Source organism: Erythrolamprus reginae, chromosome 9 (genome assembly GCF_031021105.1).
Source record: "Erythrolamprus reginae isolate rEryReg1 chromosome 9, rEryReg1.hap1, whole genome shotgun sequence".
Classification (NCBI taxonomy): Eukaryota; Metazoa; Chordata; class Lepidosauria; order Squamata; family Dipsadidae; genus Erythrolamprus; species Erythrolamprus reginae.
Window position 1 is genome coordinate 27,278,784 of NC_091958.1, and position 15,972 is coordinate 27,294,755.

Consider the following 15,972-nt stretch of genomic DNA (forward strand, 5'->3'; position numbering starts at 1 on the left):
ATAGGACTCCCACCGGAGCATGCAAATTGCGCAATCTGGCAATCTGCTGTGCAGCCCGCTACTGCACCAGTAGCAACTCACAACTGCTTTGCTGCACACATTGCACAGATCATAGGCCAGAGTTGATTTTCTTGATACCTCCCTCCCATCTCTCCCAGGATAGTCCTATGGACAGGGGTGGGCAGCAGGCAGGATGGGGTGGAACACAGTTCCACCGGGAGAAATGAAGATACGTGCGCAACTCTGGCTGATTGGTGGCTATCACTTCCTGGATTACTGGTCTGGGATCGGCTTTTCCCCTGTTGCTGCTGCTGCATCTGCGCTCCTCACTTTTTTCCTCTTTCCTCCTTCCTGGCCTCGGACGAGCTTCCCTCTCTCCTGCCTGGCTCCCCTCCAGGCTCACGTGACCACCTCCCGCCAGAGGTGCAAGCAGAAGGTGTCGGTGGAAGCGGCACTGGCAGCATTTATGCTTCTGGCAGCACCCCTTCCCCTAGCGACCCAGCCTGAGGCGGGTGTGTGTGACCCAGGAAGGAGAGTGTGGGAAACGCGAAGCAAATTGTCACCCCAGCGAGCGACACTGGTAAGGTTGTAAGTCAAGGATGATGATCACATGGCTGGCAAGCCACTGCTACCCAGTAACATGACCATTAAGCCACACCCACAAAATAAGCCACATCCACAGTGTGGCAGTAAAAATTTTGGCTGCCCATTACTGCCTATGGACATCTGTGGGGGTCCTTGACAGTCTGCCAAAACTCTGTCCAGTCTCTGTTAATCAAACAATGGTTGTGTTTGCACAACCAATTTGACCCGCCTAAAATGAGATAATTTGTAGTTGAGAATGTGTGAGAAACAAGCAACAGACTCTGCACATTTTGCAATTGAGACAATCACATCAAGTTGTCACCAGAGTCCTTTGCTTGGTTAAAATGTTCTTGTTGGTTATTTGGGTTTACTGTACAATTAGTGTCACAAGCAGTGAATCAAGTGACTCACTATTGAACAAAAGATTTATTTAGTTATTGGATTGACATGGCTCCATAATTCAAATAAATGCAACTCTGTGGCATGCAGCAACAAAAACTGAGTATAACCATTTCCATTTCTTTCAGACGTAGGGTTAAATTATGGTTATGTCAGTTTTGTTTCTGAATTTCCTAGTTGTGGGAATAAGACAAACTACTATAATATGGGCCAACTTGACGATGCTTTTAGGAGTAAAATGTAGATATATTTTGACGCAGATTTCTCCTGCCATATTAATTTTTCCTTGCAATTTAAAACTTTAGCAAGGTTTCCAGAATATACATGCATTTCTATTCATATTTTTACTTGTCTATGCTTACCCATATTTGGAACATGCATCCAATTTTGGTCACCATAATATAAAAAAGATATTGAGACTCTGGAAAATGTGCAGAGAAGTGCAACAAGGATGATTAGAGGGTTGGAGGTTCAAACTTATGAAGGAGGGGTGCAGGAATTGGGTATGTCTAGTGTAGTGAAAAGACGGCCCAGGGGAGACATGACAGCAGTCTTCCAGCATTTGAGGGGCTGCAATAGATAAGAGGGGGGTCAAACTAATTTCCAAAGTACCTGAAGGCCAGGACAAGAAACAATGGCTGGAAACTAATCAAGGAGCGAACCAAACTAGAGCTCTGAGAAACTTCCTAATGGTGAGATAATTAACCAGCGGAATGGCTTGTCTCCAGAAGTTGTGGATGCTCCATTATTGGAGGCTTTTAAGAGTTTGTTTGTTTGTTCGTTCATCCATCCATCCATCCATCCATCCATCCATCCATCCATCCATCCATCCATCCATTCAATTTTTATGCCACCCTTCTCCATAGACGCAGGGCTGCTTACAGCATGTAAGCAATAGCACTTCTTTTTCACAGAGCCAGCCTATTGCCCCCACAATCCGGGTCCTCATTTGACCCACCTCGGAAGGATGGAAGGCTGAGTCAACCTTGAACCGGTGGTGAGATTTGAACCGCTGACCTACAGATCTACAGTCAGCTTCAGTGGCCTGCAGTACAACACTCTAGCTGCTGTGCCACCCCGGCTTGTCTAAAATGGTATAGGCAGGGGTGGACTTGATCCGGAATGGCGGGGAACATGGCTCTGGTGGCGGCAATGTAGGGTGTAGCCTAGCTCCAGTGGTGCCGGCGGGCGGGCGTGTGCACGTGCAACCGGCACTTCCCCAGACCCCTGCCTGCCCTGCCGCGAGCAGTGCCTTCCCCTGCCGCAAGCCCTTCCTTCCCCTGCCGTGAGCCGCGAGCCCCTCGTTCACTTGTTGTGCTGGCTCCACCCCCACCGCCCTGCTGCCACCATTCACCTCTTGCTCGCCTCTTGCGTTGGCTCCCCCCCACTGCCCGCGCTCGTACCCAGTCCCCCAACCCGCCCATGCTTGCGCTAGCTCCCTCCCACCCCCGCTGCTGCCATTCACCTCTTGCTCGCCTCTCGTGCCAGCTCCCCCCCACTGTCCGCGCTCACACTGGCTCCCCACCACCACCCACGCTGCCGCCATTCACCCCGAGAGTGAGGCGAATGGAGGTGAATGGCGGCAGCGCAAGCGGCCACTTACCTTATTTTTGCCTGCATGCGCCAAAGCGAAAAAAGCCAGAAATCTGGCACGCATGCGTCCTCGCGGAAGATTTTGCTTCTGTGCATGCACAGAAGCTGAACTCCGCACAGGGATGTGTGCGCAGGGCATGCATGCTCCTGGCACGCTCTGGTAGGGCCGGGAATGGTGGCCTGTCCCTGGGTGGTGAACCTTTGGCACACGTGCCTGATATGGCATGTGAAGCCATATCAGAGGGCACATGAGTTATAGCCCTATGACCAGCTGGTTTTTGGCCTTCTTTTCAGCTGTTTTCGCTCACCCCAGCAAAGGCTCCTGAAACCTGGGGATGGCAAAAAACGGTCAAATGGAGTGTGTTGTGAGGCCTGTGCACATGTGTTCAGGGTGTGTGTGTGTGTGGGAATAGGCATGCATGCTATCGTGTACACCCTCGTAGCATGCGAGCCAAAAACTGTTGGCCATCACTGGCATAGGGTCTCCAGCTCAAGAAGGGTATTGGGCAAAACGTCCAAGCTCCCTTCCAACTCTGTTATTCAATTCTACATGTAGATCTGTCTGTCTGGTCGTCTAACGGGACCGTCTTCTGCAGCATACCTCCTAGCAGTTGATTAGGACCCACAGGATTGGCCTTCTTCAGGTCCTGTCAACTAGTTAGTGTCAGTTGTCAGGGCCAAATGGGAGGGTCTTCTCTGTGTCTGTCTCTGCCTCCAGAGATCCGCATCAGCCCCACCCTCCTTGCCCTTTGGAGAACTGTGAAAATCTGACTCTGCCGGCAGGCCTGGAGCCATTGAGCAATACAATCTAGTTCTGGCCAAGTATGGAAGAATGGAATAGAGTGGAGTGGAGTAGAGTCTAGACTAATAGAGTAGAGTAGAATAGAATAGATTTGAATAATAGAGTAGAATAGAATAGAATAACAGAGTAGAGTAGAATAGAATAATAGAGTGAATAGAATAGATTAGAATAATAGAATAGAAAAACAAAGTAGAGTAGAATAGAATATCAGAATAGAATAGAATAGAATATTAGAATAGATTAGAATAATAGAATAGAATAGAAGAGTAGAATAAAATAAAATAGGATAATAGAATAGAATAATAGAGTAGAGTAGAATAGAATAGAAGAATAGAATAGAGTAGTATACAATAATAGAATACAGTAGAATAATAGAGTAGAATAGAATAGAATAATAGAGAAGAGTAGAATAGAATATAACAATAGAGTAGAATAGAATAGAATGATAGAGTAGAATAGAGTAATAGAGTATAATAGAATAGGATAATAGAGTATAATAGAATAGAATAGAATAGAATAATAGAGTAGAGTAGAGTAGAATAGAATAAAAGAACAGAATAGAATAATAGAGTCGAGTCGAGTAGGGTAGAGTATAATAGAATAGAATATAATTATTTACTAGTCAATTGTGATTGGACACTCAAGGAATTTGTCTTCAGAGCATACGCTCTCAGTGTACATGAAAGAAAAAATACATTTGTCAAGAATGATTTTATTGTGGGGGCTGTTAAATTGTTTTTATATTGTCTGGATTGCTGTACGCCACCCAGAGCCTGGCAGGAGTTGGGTGGCCTATAAATCCAACCAACCAACCAACCAACCAACCAACCAACCAACCAACCAACCAACCAACCACTTTAGATGAATAGCACTGTAAAAGTTGATGGATAGCTAATTGAAACAACTGAGGCACCCTGCGGTGACACAAATTTGTGAGCCCACCAATTAACCAGATTTGCCTTGCAGATGTGCATCCCTTGCCTCTGGCACTCCCCCTCACTCCAGCCAATAGCTCTCCCTCCTAATGGTATCAATAGCTGCGGAAGGAGGGATTATTTGGATTATTCCCGCCACTTCCCAAAGGCAGGCCTCGATTTCTCTGCTCTCCTCTTCCCCAGAGCCCTTGGCGCCTGCAAAACGACAGCAGGGGGCGCCGTCTCCCCAACTTTCTTAAGTGGCCTTTAAGCTCCTTAAAACCCACCTCTGCCCTCAGGCATGGGGGGACTGAGATAACTTCCCCAGGCCTATACTGTTTATGTATGGCTTGTTGTGTGTATGTTTTCTTACATTATGGGGTTTTAGTTTTAATTATTAGATTTGTATTGTACATTGTTTTTTTTCTATTATTGTTGTGAGCTGCCTCGAGTCTATGGAGAGGGGCGGCATACAAATTATATAATTAATTAATTAATTAATTAGTTAAATAAATAAATAAATAAATAAACAAACAAACAAACTTCTATTCCGTTCAGAATGAACTGGGCACCTGAAGGAGGCTGGATGCAAAACGTGACTAGGTGGGATATTTCTTGTGCATTCAGTTCATTCAGCCTAGGCAACTTCAAAAAGAAGGAGTGTGTGTGTGTGTGTGTGTGTTTCAAAAAAGGTATTTGATGGAGAGGCAGTCAGGAGGGAATTTGCATTCCGGGAAACCTCCTTCCCTCTTCGGGCTGTCTTCCTTCCACGCAGCCTTCCCCCATGGATGTCGGAAAGGAAAGGAAAGGAAAAGGTGGCTTACTCTTTGAGCTTCCTGAGATCCCTGGCCATATCTCATTCCTAAAGGAAGAAAAGACAAAGGGTGGTCACAAGCGGGATCGGCACAAAAGGTTGCATTTCACTTGCCTGCTTGGTCTAGTGTGGGGCTTCCCACCACGGGCATCCTCGACTCACAACCGTTCATTCATTCATTCATTCATTCATTCATTCATTCATTCATTCATTCATTCATTCATTCATTCATTCATTCGACATTTATGCTGCCCCTCTCTGAGGACTCATAAGAACCAAAGAAGAGCCCTGCTGAATCAGGCCAAAGCCCATCGAGTCCAGCATTCTGTGTCACATAGTGGCCCACCAATTGTCCATGGGGATCTTGAGCAGAAAGAGAAGGCAACACCCTCCCTTTCCCTGGACCCCCAACAAATGGTACTCAAGGGAACCCTGCCTGCCTCAGCCAATATAGAGGCGGCACATGGACATCTGTAACCCCTGCCTGGCTACAATGGCACTGAACAAAATGACTTATGACCGTTTTTTCCCCACACTAACAACTCTTGCAGCATCCTTGTGGTCACCACGTGAGCAAGACTCAGGTGCTGGGCAAATTGTCTCAGATTTATGACCATTGCCGTGTCCTGAGGTCACGTAATCCCCTTGTGTGACCTTTGGACGAAGCAAAGTCAAATGAGGAATCCAGATTCACTTAACAACCATGTTACCAATTTAGCAATTTCAGTGATTCACTTAACAAATAGCAATATCATTTAGACTTATATACCACTTCCTAGTGCTTTTACAGCCCTCTCTAGGCGGTTGACAGAGTCAGCCTCTTGCCCCCAACAATCTGGGTCCTCATTTGATCCACCTCAGAAGGACGGAAGGCTGAGTCAACCTTGAGCTGGTGGTGAGATCTGAACTGCTGAACTACAGCTAGCAGTTAGCTGAAGTACACTGCAGTGCTGCAATGCAACACCCTGGCTCTTAAATGTGGCAAGAAAGATTGTGTCACGCCTGAAGCTGGCCTGGCCGAAGCCATCGTGGAGCTTCAGTGTTGCTACACAGGAGCTGAGGAAGAGGGGCAGGGAAGAAATAGCTGGGACTTTGTATCATATTTTGTATCATATCCACCAATCATTCAACAGTGAGGCCAGAGCAAGATGTTGGTGTTCAACAGCCCTCCAGGCCTGCCGGCAAAGCTGCGTTTTTAGGGCCTTTTGTTAGGCCAGCAGGGTGGGGGTGATGCGAATCTCCAGGGGAAGCTGATTCCAGAGTGCTGGAGCCACCACAGAGGAGGCCCTCCCCCATGGCCTCTCCATCCAGCATTGAGGCCAATTTTGTGGGATCCGATCAGTCGTTAGGATGTTTATTCTCTTTTATTAGTTTTATTTTTTTATATGTGAGCCTTTTATATATCCCTGTAGGCCGCCTTGACTTGCCATGTGTGAATAGGCAATATAAATTTCATAAACAACAAACAAAGAAAGGAGCAATTGTTAATCTAACTTATAGTTTAAATGTTAAACTATTTAAAAGCATCTCTGCTCCAGCCAGGTGGATTCATCCCATCCTCTTCAATGTGGCTAAAGGCAGGGGTGGGCTATACTGCCCGGATGTGGGGGGAACACAGTGGGGTAGAGAAAATGGAGCTCCACCCCAGAGCGCCCAATTTGCACCGAAAGATGTTGAAAGAAAATGCAGGGTGTCCTATTTGGGCAGCCTCTGCGTTCTTCCCAAAAGCCTTTAAAAACCCCAAAGCTGGCAATTCTGTTACAAACAAAAGTGTCGAGGAAAAGTATCAGGAGATCAGATCTGGAATTAATTCTATGTGATCTGGGTTTCTGCCTCCCCCTCCTTTCTGAATGGCCATAGAATTCTCTAGAACAGAGATCTGCAAAACTGGCTGGAGAATTCTGGGAGTTGAAATTCACAAGTCTTAAAGTTGCCAGGTTTGGGGACCCCTGCTCTAGAAAAATAAAAGGAATAATGCTTGAAACCTAATATTTTGCCAGAAACCTTAATTTTGTTTGGTAGTCGGCAGGAAGGAGGGTTAAGACTGTTATGTGGAATGGAGCATTTTGGGATGTTCACTTAGGCTGTGAAAGTAGCAAGGGACACTTTAGCAAGTAGCAAGGAACACTATTTTGTGAGCTGCCCCGAGTCTTCAGAGAAGGGCAGCATACAAATCTAAATAACAACAACAACAACAACAACAACAACAACAACGACAACAACAGATTGTTGCCTTTGAGTAAGTGATTATTTTGTGAGTGGCCTTTTTAATTGTGAAGGCACCTTTATAACAATCATTTTAATCATGAAGGCCCCTTTATGACAATGCTCAAAATGGGCTTTCCAAATTCTAAGTGAGATGTTTCTGCCATTTCACTCTTCTGTAGCTGCTCATTTCTAGAATGTAGGCGAATTTGATGACCTGCTCATTTTGAGTCCGTTGATATGGGGATTGTTTTGGGGGTCTTGGAAAATCCTCGGTCAAGTCACATGATCATCAAGCTACTCCCACCTGGTCACATGGTCGGCAAGCCACTCCACCTGATCACATGACCATCAACCCACACCCACAAAATAAGCCACGCCCACAGCATGGTAGTAAGAATTTTGGTAGCCGTTCACTGGCTAAAGGGGCTTCATCTGTGCCGAGGGGACCAGAGAGGGGCTTCCCGATTATGCTCCACACGTTGCCCAGGTATTAGCTTCATCACTGGCTGTATGCATCCAGGTATGAAAACAAAATAGAAATACTAGGGCCTGCAACTAAAAAAAACATGTTTTGAAGCAGCAATTCAGTGGTATCCACTAATCCCACAATTTTAATCAATTGAAGAGAACGGAGATGGACAGAACTGCCTGAAGAATCAAAATGGTTTGGCTTGAGATCCTGATTCAATTCAAGAAGTTGATTCAATTTGGGGATTTGATCAAATGACCATAACATTGAATTGGCTTTTGGGAGGGCTTTAAAAACAGGAGTACAGTATATACTAGTTCACCATTTATTGAGGCCCCTCATTAAAGACTTGTGAGTAAACTTAATAGTTGCAACAATGGAAGGCTTGTCTTTTATTTATAGATTTCTTAATTCTTCAGAAAACAGAAAGCCAAGTGTGAGAATCAATGGGTGGTGTTTTTTTTCCAGTACAGGGAGTGAAAATTGTTTTCCTCAAGGATCCATGTTGGAATTAGAACCTTTAAAAAAAGTATTTCAAAAATCTTGGCTTGGGGATAAACATGGAATTGATCCTGCTTGCAGATAAATATCAAATAGTTCATGGTGATGAAGCCCAAAAGTGATGCTATCAAACCATCTCTTTTAAACCGGCTCAGTGGATTATGAGTGGTCTGTAATTGAGCAGGAAGAAGAATCCATTCAGCGTAGGCAACAGGCAAATCCACCCTAAAGATTTTTTTGGAAACAGACAAATGAAACCACCAGTGTTGTTAAATCCTTATACAAAATCCATGACATGTCTACATCTTGAATATTTTGCGAAGTTCTTGTTCATGCAGGTAATCCTTGACTTATGACCACAATTGAACCCAGAATTTCTGTTGTTAATTGAAACATTTGTTAAGTGAATTTTACTACTTTTCTTGGCCCAGTTGCTAAAGGAATCACTGCAGTTGTTAAATTAGTGACACAGTTAAGTGCATCTGGTTTTTCCGTTGACTTTGATTGCAAAAGGTGATCATGTGACCCTGGGACACTGCAATCTTCAAATACAGTACAGTACTTGAGAGGCTGCCACAGGGTGGTGGGGAGTCACATTATTTTCCAAAGCACCAGGGAGACAGACAAGGAGCAAAGGTTGGAAGTTGTCCAAGGAGAGATTCAACCTGGAAATAAGGAGGAACTTTCTAACGGTGAGAGCGATCAACCAGTGGTACGGCTTGCCTGCAGAGGTGGTGAACGCTTCAACACTAGTGACCTTCAAGAAAAGACTGCACTGCTATTGGACTAGTGTGATGTAGAGTCTCCTGCACCAGTATGGGTTGGACTAGAGGACCTGCACGGTCCCTTCCAACTCTAATAATAAAAATAAATAAATATAAATAAATAAATAAATATAAATATAAATATGAGTCAGTTGCCATGTCTGAATTTTGAGCACATGACTCAGGGATGCTATAATAGTCATACATGTGAAAAATGGTCTTTAGTCACTTTTTCAGGGTGTTCAGGGGGAAAGCATTTTGAAATTCCCTGATATTCCCCTGCCATTTCCTTCTAACTTGTGATCTACCGTATTTTTCGCTCTATAAGACGCACCTGCTGATAAGACGCACCTAGATTTTAGAGGAGGAAAATAGAAAAAAAATATTTTGAGCCAAAAAGGGGAGAGGAAGAGAGGAAGGAGTGAAAGAAGGGAGTGAGGGAGGAAAGAAGGGAGGAAGGAAAAGGAAAGCAAGAAATTGAGGGAGGAAAGGAAGGAAGGAAGGAAAGAAAGAAAGAAAGAAAGAAAGAAAGGGGGAAGGGACAGGAACAGAGGAAGGAAGCAAGGAAACTTATGAAAGGGGAGAGTAAGAGAGGAAGGACTGAAGGGAGGGAGGGAGGGAAGAAGGTAGGAAGGAGAAAGAAAAGAAGAAATAGAGGAAGAGAAGGTAAAAGAGAGAAAGAAAAAGAGCAAGAAAGAAAGCAAGAAAGAGAGAAAGAAAAAGAGCAAGAAAGAAAGCAAGAAAGAGAGAAAAAAAGAAAATGAAAGAGAAATAAAAATAGAGAGGGGGAATGAAAGAAATGGAAGGAGGGAAGGAAGGAGAGAAAGCAAGAGAAAGAAAGAAAGCAAGAGAAAGAAAAAAGAATGAAAGAGCAAGAGAGCAAGAGAGAAAAAGAAAGAAAGAGAGAAAGAAAGAAAGAAAGGCAACTTCAAAGAAAGGCTCACTGAGTATCTCTCACTCTCTCTCTCTCTCTCTTTCTATCCCTCTTTCTTTCTTTCTCTTCCTTTCTCTCTCTCCTCTTCCTTTATCTCCTCTCTCTCCCTCCCCCTCCTTTATCTCCTCTCTCTCCCTCCCCCTCTCTCTCTTTCTCTCCCCCCTCTCTCCCCCTTTCCCTCTCTCTTTCTCTCTCTCCCTCTCTTGCTATCTCTCCCCCCTCTCCCTCTCTTTCTCTCCCCCCTCCCCCCCTTTCCCTCTCTCTTTCTCTATCTCCCTCTCTTGCTATCTCTCCCCCCTCTCCCACTCTCTTTCTCCCTCTCCCTCTCTTTCTCTCTCTCCCCCTCTCTCTTTCTCTCTCTCTCCCCCTCTTTCTCTCTCTTCTTCTCACTTTCTCTCTCTTGTTTTCTTTCTGTCTCTTTTGCTTTCTCTCTCTCTCACTCTTTCTCTCTTGTTTTCTTTCTCATGCTCTTTCTTTCTCTTGTTCTCTCTCTCTTGCTATCTCTTTCTCTCCCCCCTTTCTCTCACTCTCTCTTTCTCACTTTCTCTCTATCTTGCTGTCTGTTGCTCTCACTCACTCTCGTTCTCTCTCCGTTCTTCTCAGCGGTGACGCGCGCACGCCCTGCCCGCCTCACCTTTGCTGAGAGCACTTTCGTCCCGGGCTCTCAGCAAGGGGGTTGTAGGAGAGGCAGGGCCGGCGGCAAAGGTGATATCCAATGTCGGGGGCGCACGGGCGGTTGCACGCGCTCCCTATCTCCCTGCTAGCCCACTCGGAATATTCAAAATAAGAAAAACCTTCGCTGGCAAAGGCTTTTCTTATTTTGAATATTCCGAGTGGGCTAGCAGGGAGATAGGGAGCGCGCGCAACCGCCCGTGCGCCCCCGACATTGAATATCACCTTCGCCGGCCTCCGCTGAGAAAAACCTTTGCCGGCATTTCCTCTCGGCATCAAGGAGGCGCAGCGGCGGGCGGAGAGAGGGAAGGGGGGGGGCAGCGGCGTCCCTCCTGGCCTTGGCGGGCCGCCCGACCCTCCCCACCTCCTGCAAACGCGGCGGGCGGTGGGGGGAGAGCGAGGAGCCGGTTCCGGTGGGCACAGGGCTTGGCTGGCTGGCTGGCGGGGGGAGCGCCGCTGGTGGTGCGGAGGGAGACCCTCCTCCGGGAGGGAGGGGGCCAGGCAGCAGCTAGCCAGCCAGCCGGCGGGATGGCGCTTCTGAGTTCGCAGCCTCCCCCCCCCTCCCGGCCTGCATCTTCGCTCCATAAGACGGGGCTGATTTTTCATCCTACTTTGGGAGGAAAAAACCTGCGTCTTATGGAGCGAAAAATACGGTAGTTAAGGCACTGCCGTAGATGACATCATACTAAACGGCTAAGCCGTAGAGAAATATCAATAGCTGAGAAAGCAAGTTGTGGCCACAGTTATGCTCATTTTTGCTTGACTCCGCCAGGCAGGGCAATCTGGTTTTTTTAACATGATTTTCCCCTGACTTTTAAACATTTTAATAGTTTGTTTCCCCCCCCTGATTAATTCCATTTTTTCCCCACAAATTCCCTGATAATTCCCTGTTTTCCAGGTTTGCTGCACATCCTGCTTTTTTCAATGCTGTTGTAACTTTGAACCATTGTTAACCAAGTTGAGGACTACCTGTAGAAATTGGAAAAGCAGAGAAGCAGGCTACCCAATGAACCAGGGCTCCAAGTCCCTCTTGGCTTCAAAAGCGATGGAGGGGATGAGTTTGGTTTGAGTAAAAACATGTGTTGCATAGAGAAAGTGAGACTGACTCAAGGATCAACCAATGAAGTTGCCCAGAAGGCAGTTTAAAATAAATTAAAGGAAGTCCCTCCTCAATATGCCACATAACGGAGTGGTGGAATTAATTCTGACAAGATAGAATAATGGTCACTAGCTTTAAAACAAGGGGTCTGAAAAGCATAGGAGTTGAGGACAGCTGAGGGCTGGGAAGAGACCAGGTAACTGGTAGGTCTAGGGTTTGGGTCCATGATGGATTGGTGGGTTTAGACCTAACTCGTTCACCTCATGAACAGCTGATATGATGAACCTCCGAGGTATAACCTTTCGAAACAGACCACTCACCATTCTGTGTTCTTGATTCTTTGTTCTGGTGAACAAAATTCAACTGGTGCAGCATTTCCCTTTAATTCTCTTTTATGGTTAGAACCAGCAAAAATAGAAGTTGCTATTGCTGATCCTGGAAAAATCTGCCTGGACTTTGTCCATCTCCATTCATCCCTTTTTTGTAGACAGCTTTAAGCAAGCTTAGAATTAGAAATCGAATTCTATGCATGTGTAAGGCTCTCTACCTCAAGCAGCTGAATGGAGATGGACAAAATCCAGGCAGATTTTTTCAGGGTCGGGAGTAGCAATTTAGTGGACCAGAGAAACACTATGGATATAATCTTCTTGGACTTCAGTAAGGCATTGATAAAGTAGACCACAACCTACTGCTTGATAAGATAGACAAATGTGGGTCAGACAGTAACAGCACCAGATGGATTTGAAACTGGCTGACCAACCACACTCAATTTGTAGTCCTCAATCTACATGGAAGGAAGGAAGCAAGCAGTAGAGTACCCCAAAGATCTGTTTTAGGCCCAGTACTCTTCAACATCTTCATCAATGATTTGCATGAGTGGTAGATGAAGAACTCATCAACTTTGCAGATGACATCAAGCTGGTAAGAATAGCAAGCATTCCAGAAGATAGAGTTAAGATATACAGAAAAATCTTGACAGACTTGATCATTGGCCATTATCTAACAAAATGAAATTCAGTGGGGGGAAAAAGTAAGGTTCTACATTTAGACAAGAAAAACCAAATGCACAGTTATAGTATATGTGGTACCTGACTCAATAGCTGCAATTGTGAGAAGGATCTTGGAGACTTAGTGGACAAAAATGAGCCAGGTATGTGCTATAGCTGCCAAAAAAGCCAACACACTTCTAGGCTGCATTAATAGAAGGATAGAATCAAGATCACCTGAAGTGTTAATGCCACTCTATAATGTCTTGGTAAGACCACACTTGGCATAATGCATCCAATTTTGGTTGCTAGGATTCAAAAAGGATGTTGAGACTCTAGAAAGAGTGCAGAGAAGATCAACAAAGAGGATTAGGGGACTGGAGGCTAAAACATATAAAGATTGGTTGCTGGAATTGGGTATGTCAAGTTTAATGAAAAAAGGGACTAGGTGTGACATGAGAGCAGGGTTCTAATATCTCAGGGGTTGCCCCAAAGAAGAGGGGGGTCAACCAATTTCCAAAAAGCCTGAAGGCAGGATAAGAAGCAATGAATGGAAACTAATCAAGGAGGGAAGCAAGTAAGCAACTAAGGAGAAAGTTAGAACAGTTAATCAACTTGTCTCTGGAAGTTGTGAATGCTGCAACACTGGAGGTTTTAAAGAAGAGCGTGGACAACTGTTTGTCTGAGATGGTAAAGGGGGGTTGGACTATAAGACCTCTGAGGTCCTTTCCAATTCTGTTATTCTGTTCTGCCCTAACTTCCATTAAGAACTTATGTTTCTAATTCTGCAGATTTTTTCTGGAGCATCATCCCAAGCCCTCATGAGAAACGGGGCCTGGTGTAGATTCAAAGGATACTGTTGGACCCTAGAGAGCCAATCAGTGAAATCAGGGTGGCAGGTTGCCAATTGCAGCGCATGAATGAGGATGGCTTAACAAGGCTGGGATGCTTGATTTTTAGCACAAGGGGGAATGCGACTGCCCCCCCCCCCTTAGTGAATGGAACTGACACTAAACAGCCTCTTTTGTGCATCTCCTTAGAATAGATGCTGCCAGTTGCCATTGTCAGAGTTGCCTGGGGAAGCACCAGTTTAATTAATGAGGACCTGTAATCTCCCACTGCAGGTCGGTGTCTGTTACATGATAGCAGAGACATTACTCAAGACCCACCTATATCGCCAGGCATGGGGGAACTGAGACACCTTCCCCAGGCTTTTTGGTACGTATGTGTTGTTTGGTTTTAAATGATAGGGTTTTATATGTCTTTTTCTCCTTTAATATTAGATTTGTTCCACTGTAACATTGTTTTTATTATTGTTGTGAGCCGCCCTGAGTCTTCGGAGAGGGGCAGCATACAAAATAATAATAATAATAATAATAATAATAATAATAATAATAATAATATCACTTGGAAAACAAAGCTCAGTCCTATCAGATTAATTTAGACTCCGTCTTATTGGGGCCAGTGCTGGGAGGCAGAGAATCCCCTCCTGGGGTATCCTTTTTGGTGATGTTGTTGCAGTGGGCTTTAGCACTCATATCAAACGACCTAAGTGCCAAAGCCCACTGCAACAACATTGCAAAAAAGGCTTCAAGAGTTGTTAACCTAATCCTATGTAGCTTCTGATCCGGCAATCTCACACTACTAACCAGAGCATATAAAACTTTCGCCAGACCAATCCTTGAATACAGCTCATCTGTCTGGAACCCACACCGCATTTTGGACATAAACACTCTAGAAAATGCCCAGAGATACTTTACCAAAAGAGCCCTCCACTCCTCTACTCGCAACAGAATACCCTACGCAAGTAGATTTACAATCCTAGGTTTAAAAAGCTTAGAACTATTTCGCCTTAAACGTGGCCTAAGCATAGCCCATAAAATCATCTGCTACAATGTCCTTCCTGTCAATGACTACTTCAGCTTCAAGCACAACAACACACGAGCACACAACAAATACAAACTTAATGTAAGCCTCTCCAAACTTGACTGCAGGAAATATGACTTTAGTAACCGAGTAGTTGATGCATGGAACTCACTACCAGACTCTGTAGTATCCTCACCTAACCCCCAAAACTTTACCCTTAGACTGTCCACTGTTGACCTCTCCCGGTTCCTAAGAGGTCAGTAAAGGGCGTGCATAAGTGCCCCAGTGTTCCTTCCGTCCCTTGTCCTAATGTTTCTCTCTTACTAGTATCGTGTATATAAACATTGCTATATCTTTGCATACCACCAATATGTACTTGATAAAACAAATAAAGAAATAAAATAAATAAATAATAAAATGTGACAACAGAGTCAAGTGGTGATGCGCATGGGATGAGGTGGGAGCCAAAGGGGAAGACGCCGCTATACTTAATACTGGTGGCGTGCTCTGGCTCTCTGAGCTCATGCGCAGACCAGGGGTGGGTTCCTCTTATCGCCATACCAGTGTGCTGTGCATGCATCCTGGCTGCTCTCTCTCTTGCACCCTCGCACCATTTTGCTTCCAAACTGCGTTGACAATCGCAAAGGGACATTTTTTTCGTGCATGGTGAACTTATTAAAAAATGAAAAGTTACTGGATAAGACGATGCAGAGTTTTAAAGTTCTCAGAGAGGGGCGGCATATAAATCAATCAAACAAACAAACAAAGCTTAACTTTCAGATGAAGTGGGAACGAGTCTGCGGAGAGGGGTGGCATACAAATCCAATAAATAATAATAATAATAATAATAATAATAATAATTATTATTATTATTATTATTATTATTATTATTATTATGAGTTAGGAGTGCTGAACTAGAAAAGGCTGATGGTTGGTTGGTTTATAATAATAATAATAATAATAATAATAATAATAATAATAATAATAATAATAATTGGAGCAGCTCACAATTACAGCAATATAAGAAATCCAATAATAAAAAGACATCTAAAAACCCTTCATTAAAACCATACAGCACAATCATACCATACATAAACTATGTGGGCCCAGGGGTGCCTATGCCTGGCGACATAGGTGGGTCCGAAGGTATTCTGGTCCGATGCCATGTAGGGCTTTATAGGCCATTACCAACAGATACGAGCTGTCATTTGCACAAAGATGGAAGACTACAGAAACACCAGCGATGGATTGTGTACAAGTTTGCAGAAATGGCTCAATTCACTTGTTTGATTAAGGAGAAAACTACTTTTATAAAAAATCAGAAAAACTCTTTACAGACTCTTTGCTGAAAAGAGATAAAACACAA

At 44.6% G+C, this 15,972-nt stretch overlaps 1 protein-coding gene across 6 annotated transcripts in view; it reads right to left on the reverse strand.

The window, feature by feature from the left end:
• CHST8 (carbohydrate sulfotransferase 8) overlaps positions 1 to 15,972 on the reverse strand; it is a 449,531-nt gene that overhangs the window by 4,011 nt on the left and 429,548 nt on the right. For 5 of the 6 annotated variants that reach the window (XM_070760671.1, XM_070760673.1, XM_070760672.1 and 2 more), the window contains one exon: positions 5,118 to 5,155. In XM_070760671.1, coding sequence (XP_070616772.1) covers positions 5,118 to 5,155 — 38 coding nt within the window. Of the gene's footprint in view, positions 1 to 5,117; positions 5,158 to 15,972 lie in introns of all 6 variants that reach the window. The other variant, XM_070760674.1, reaches the window with a different exon arrangement.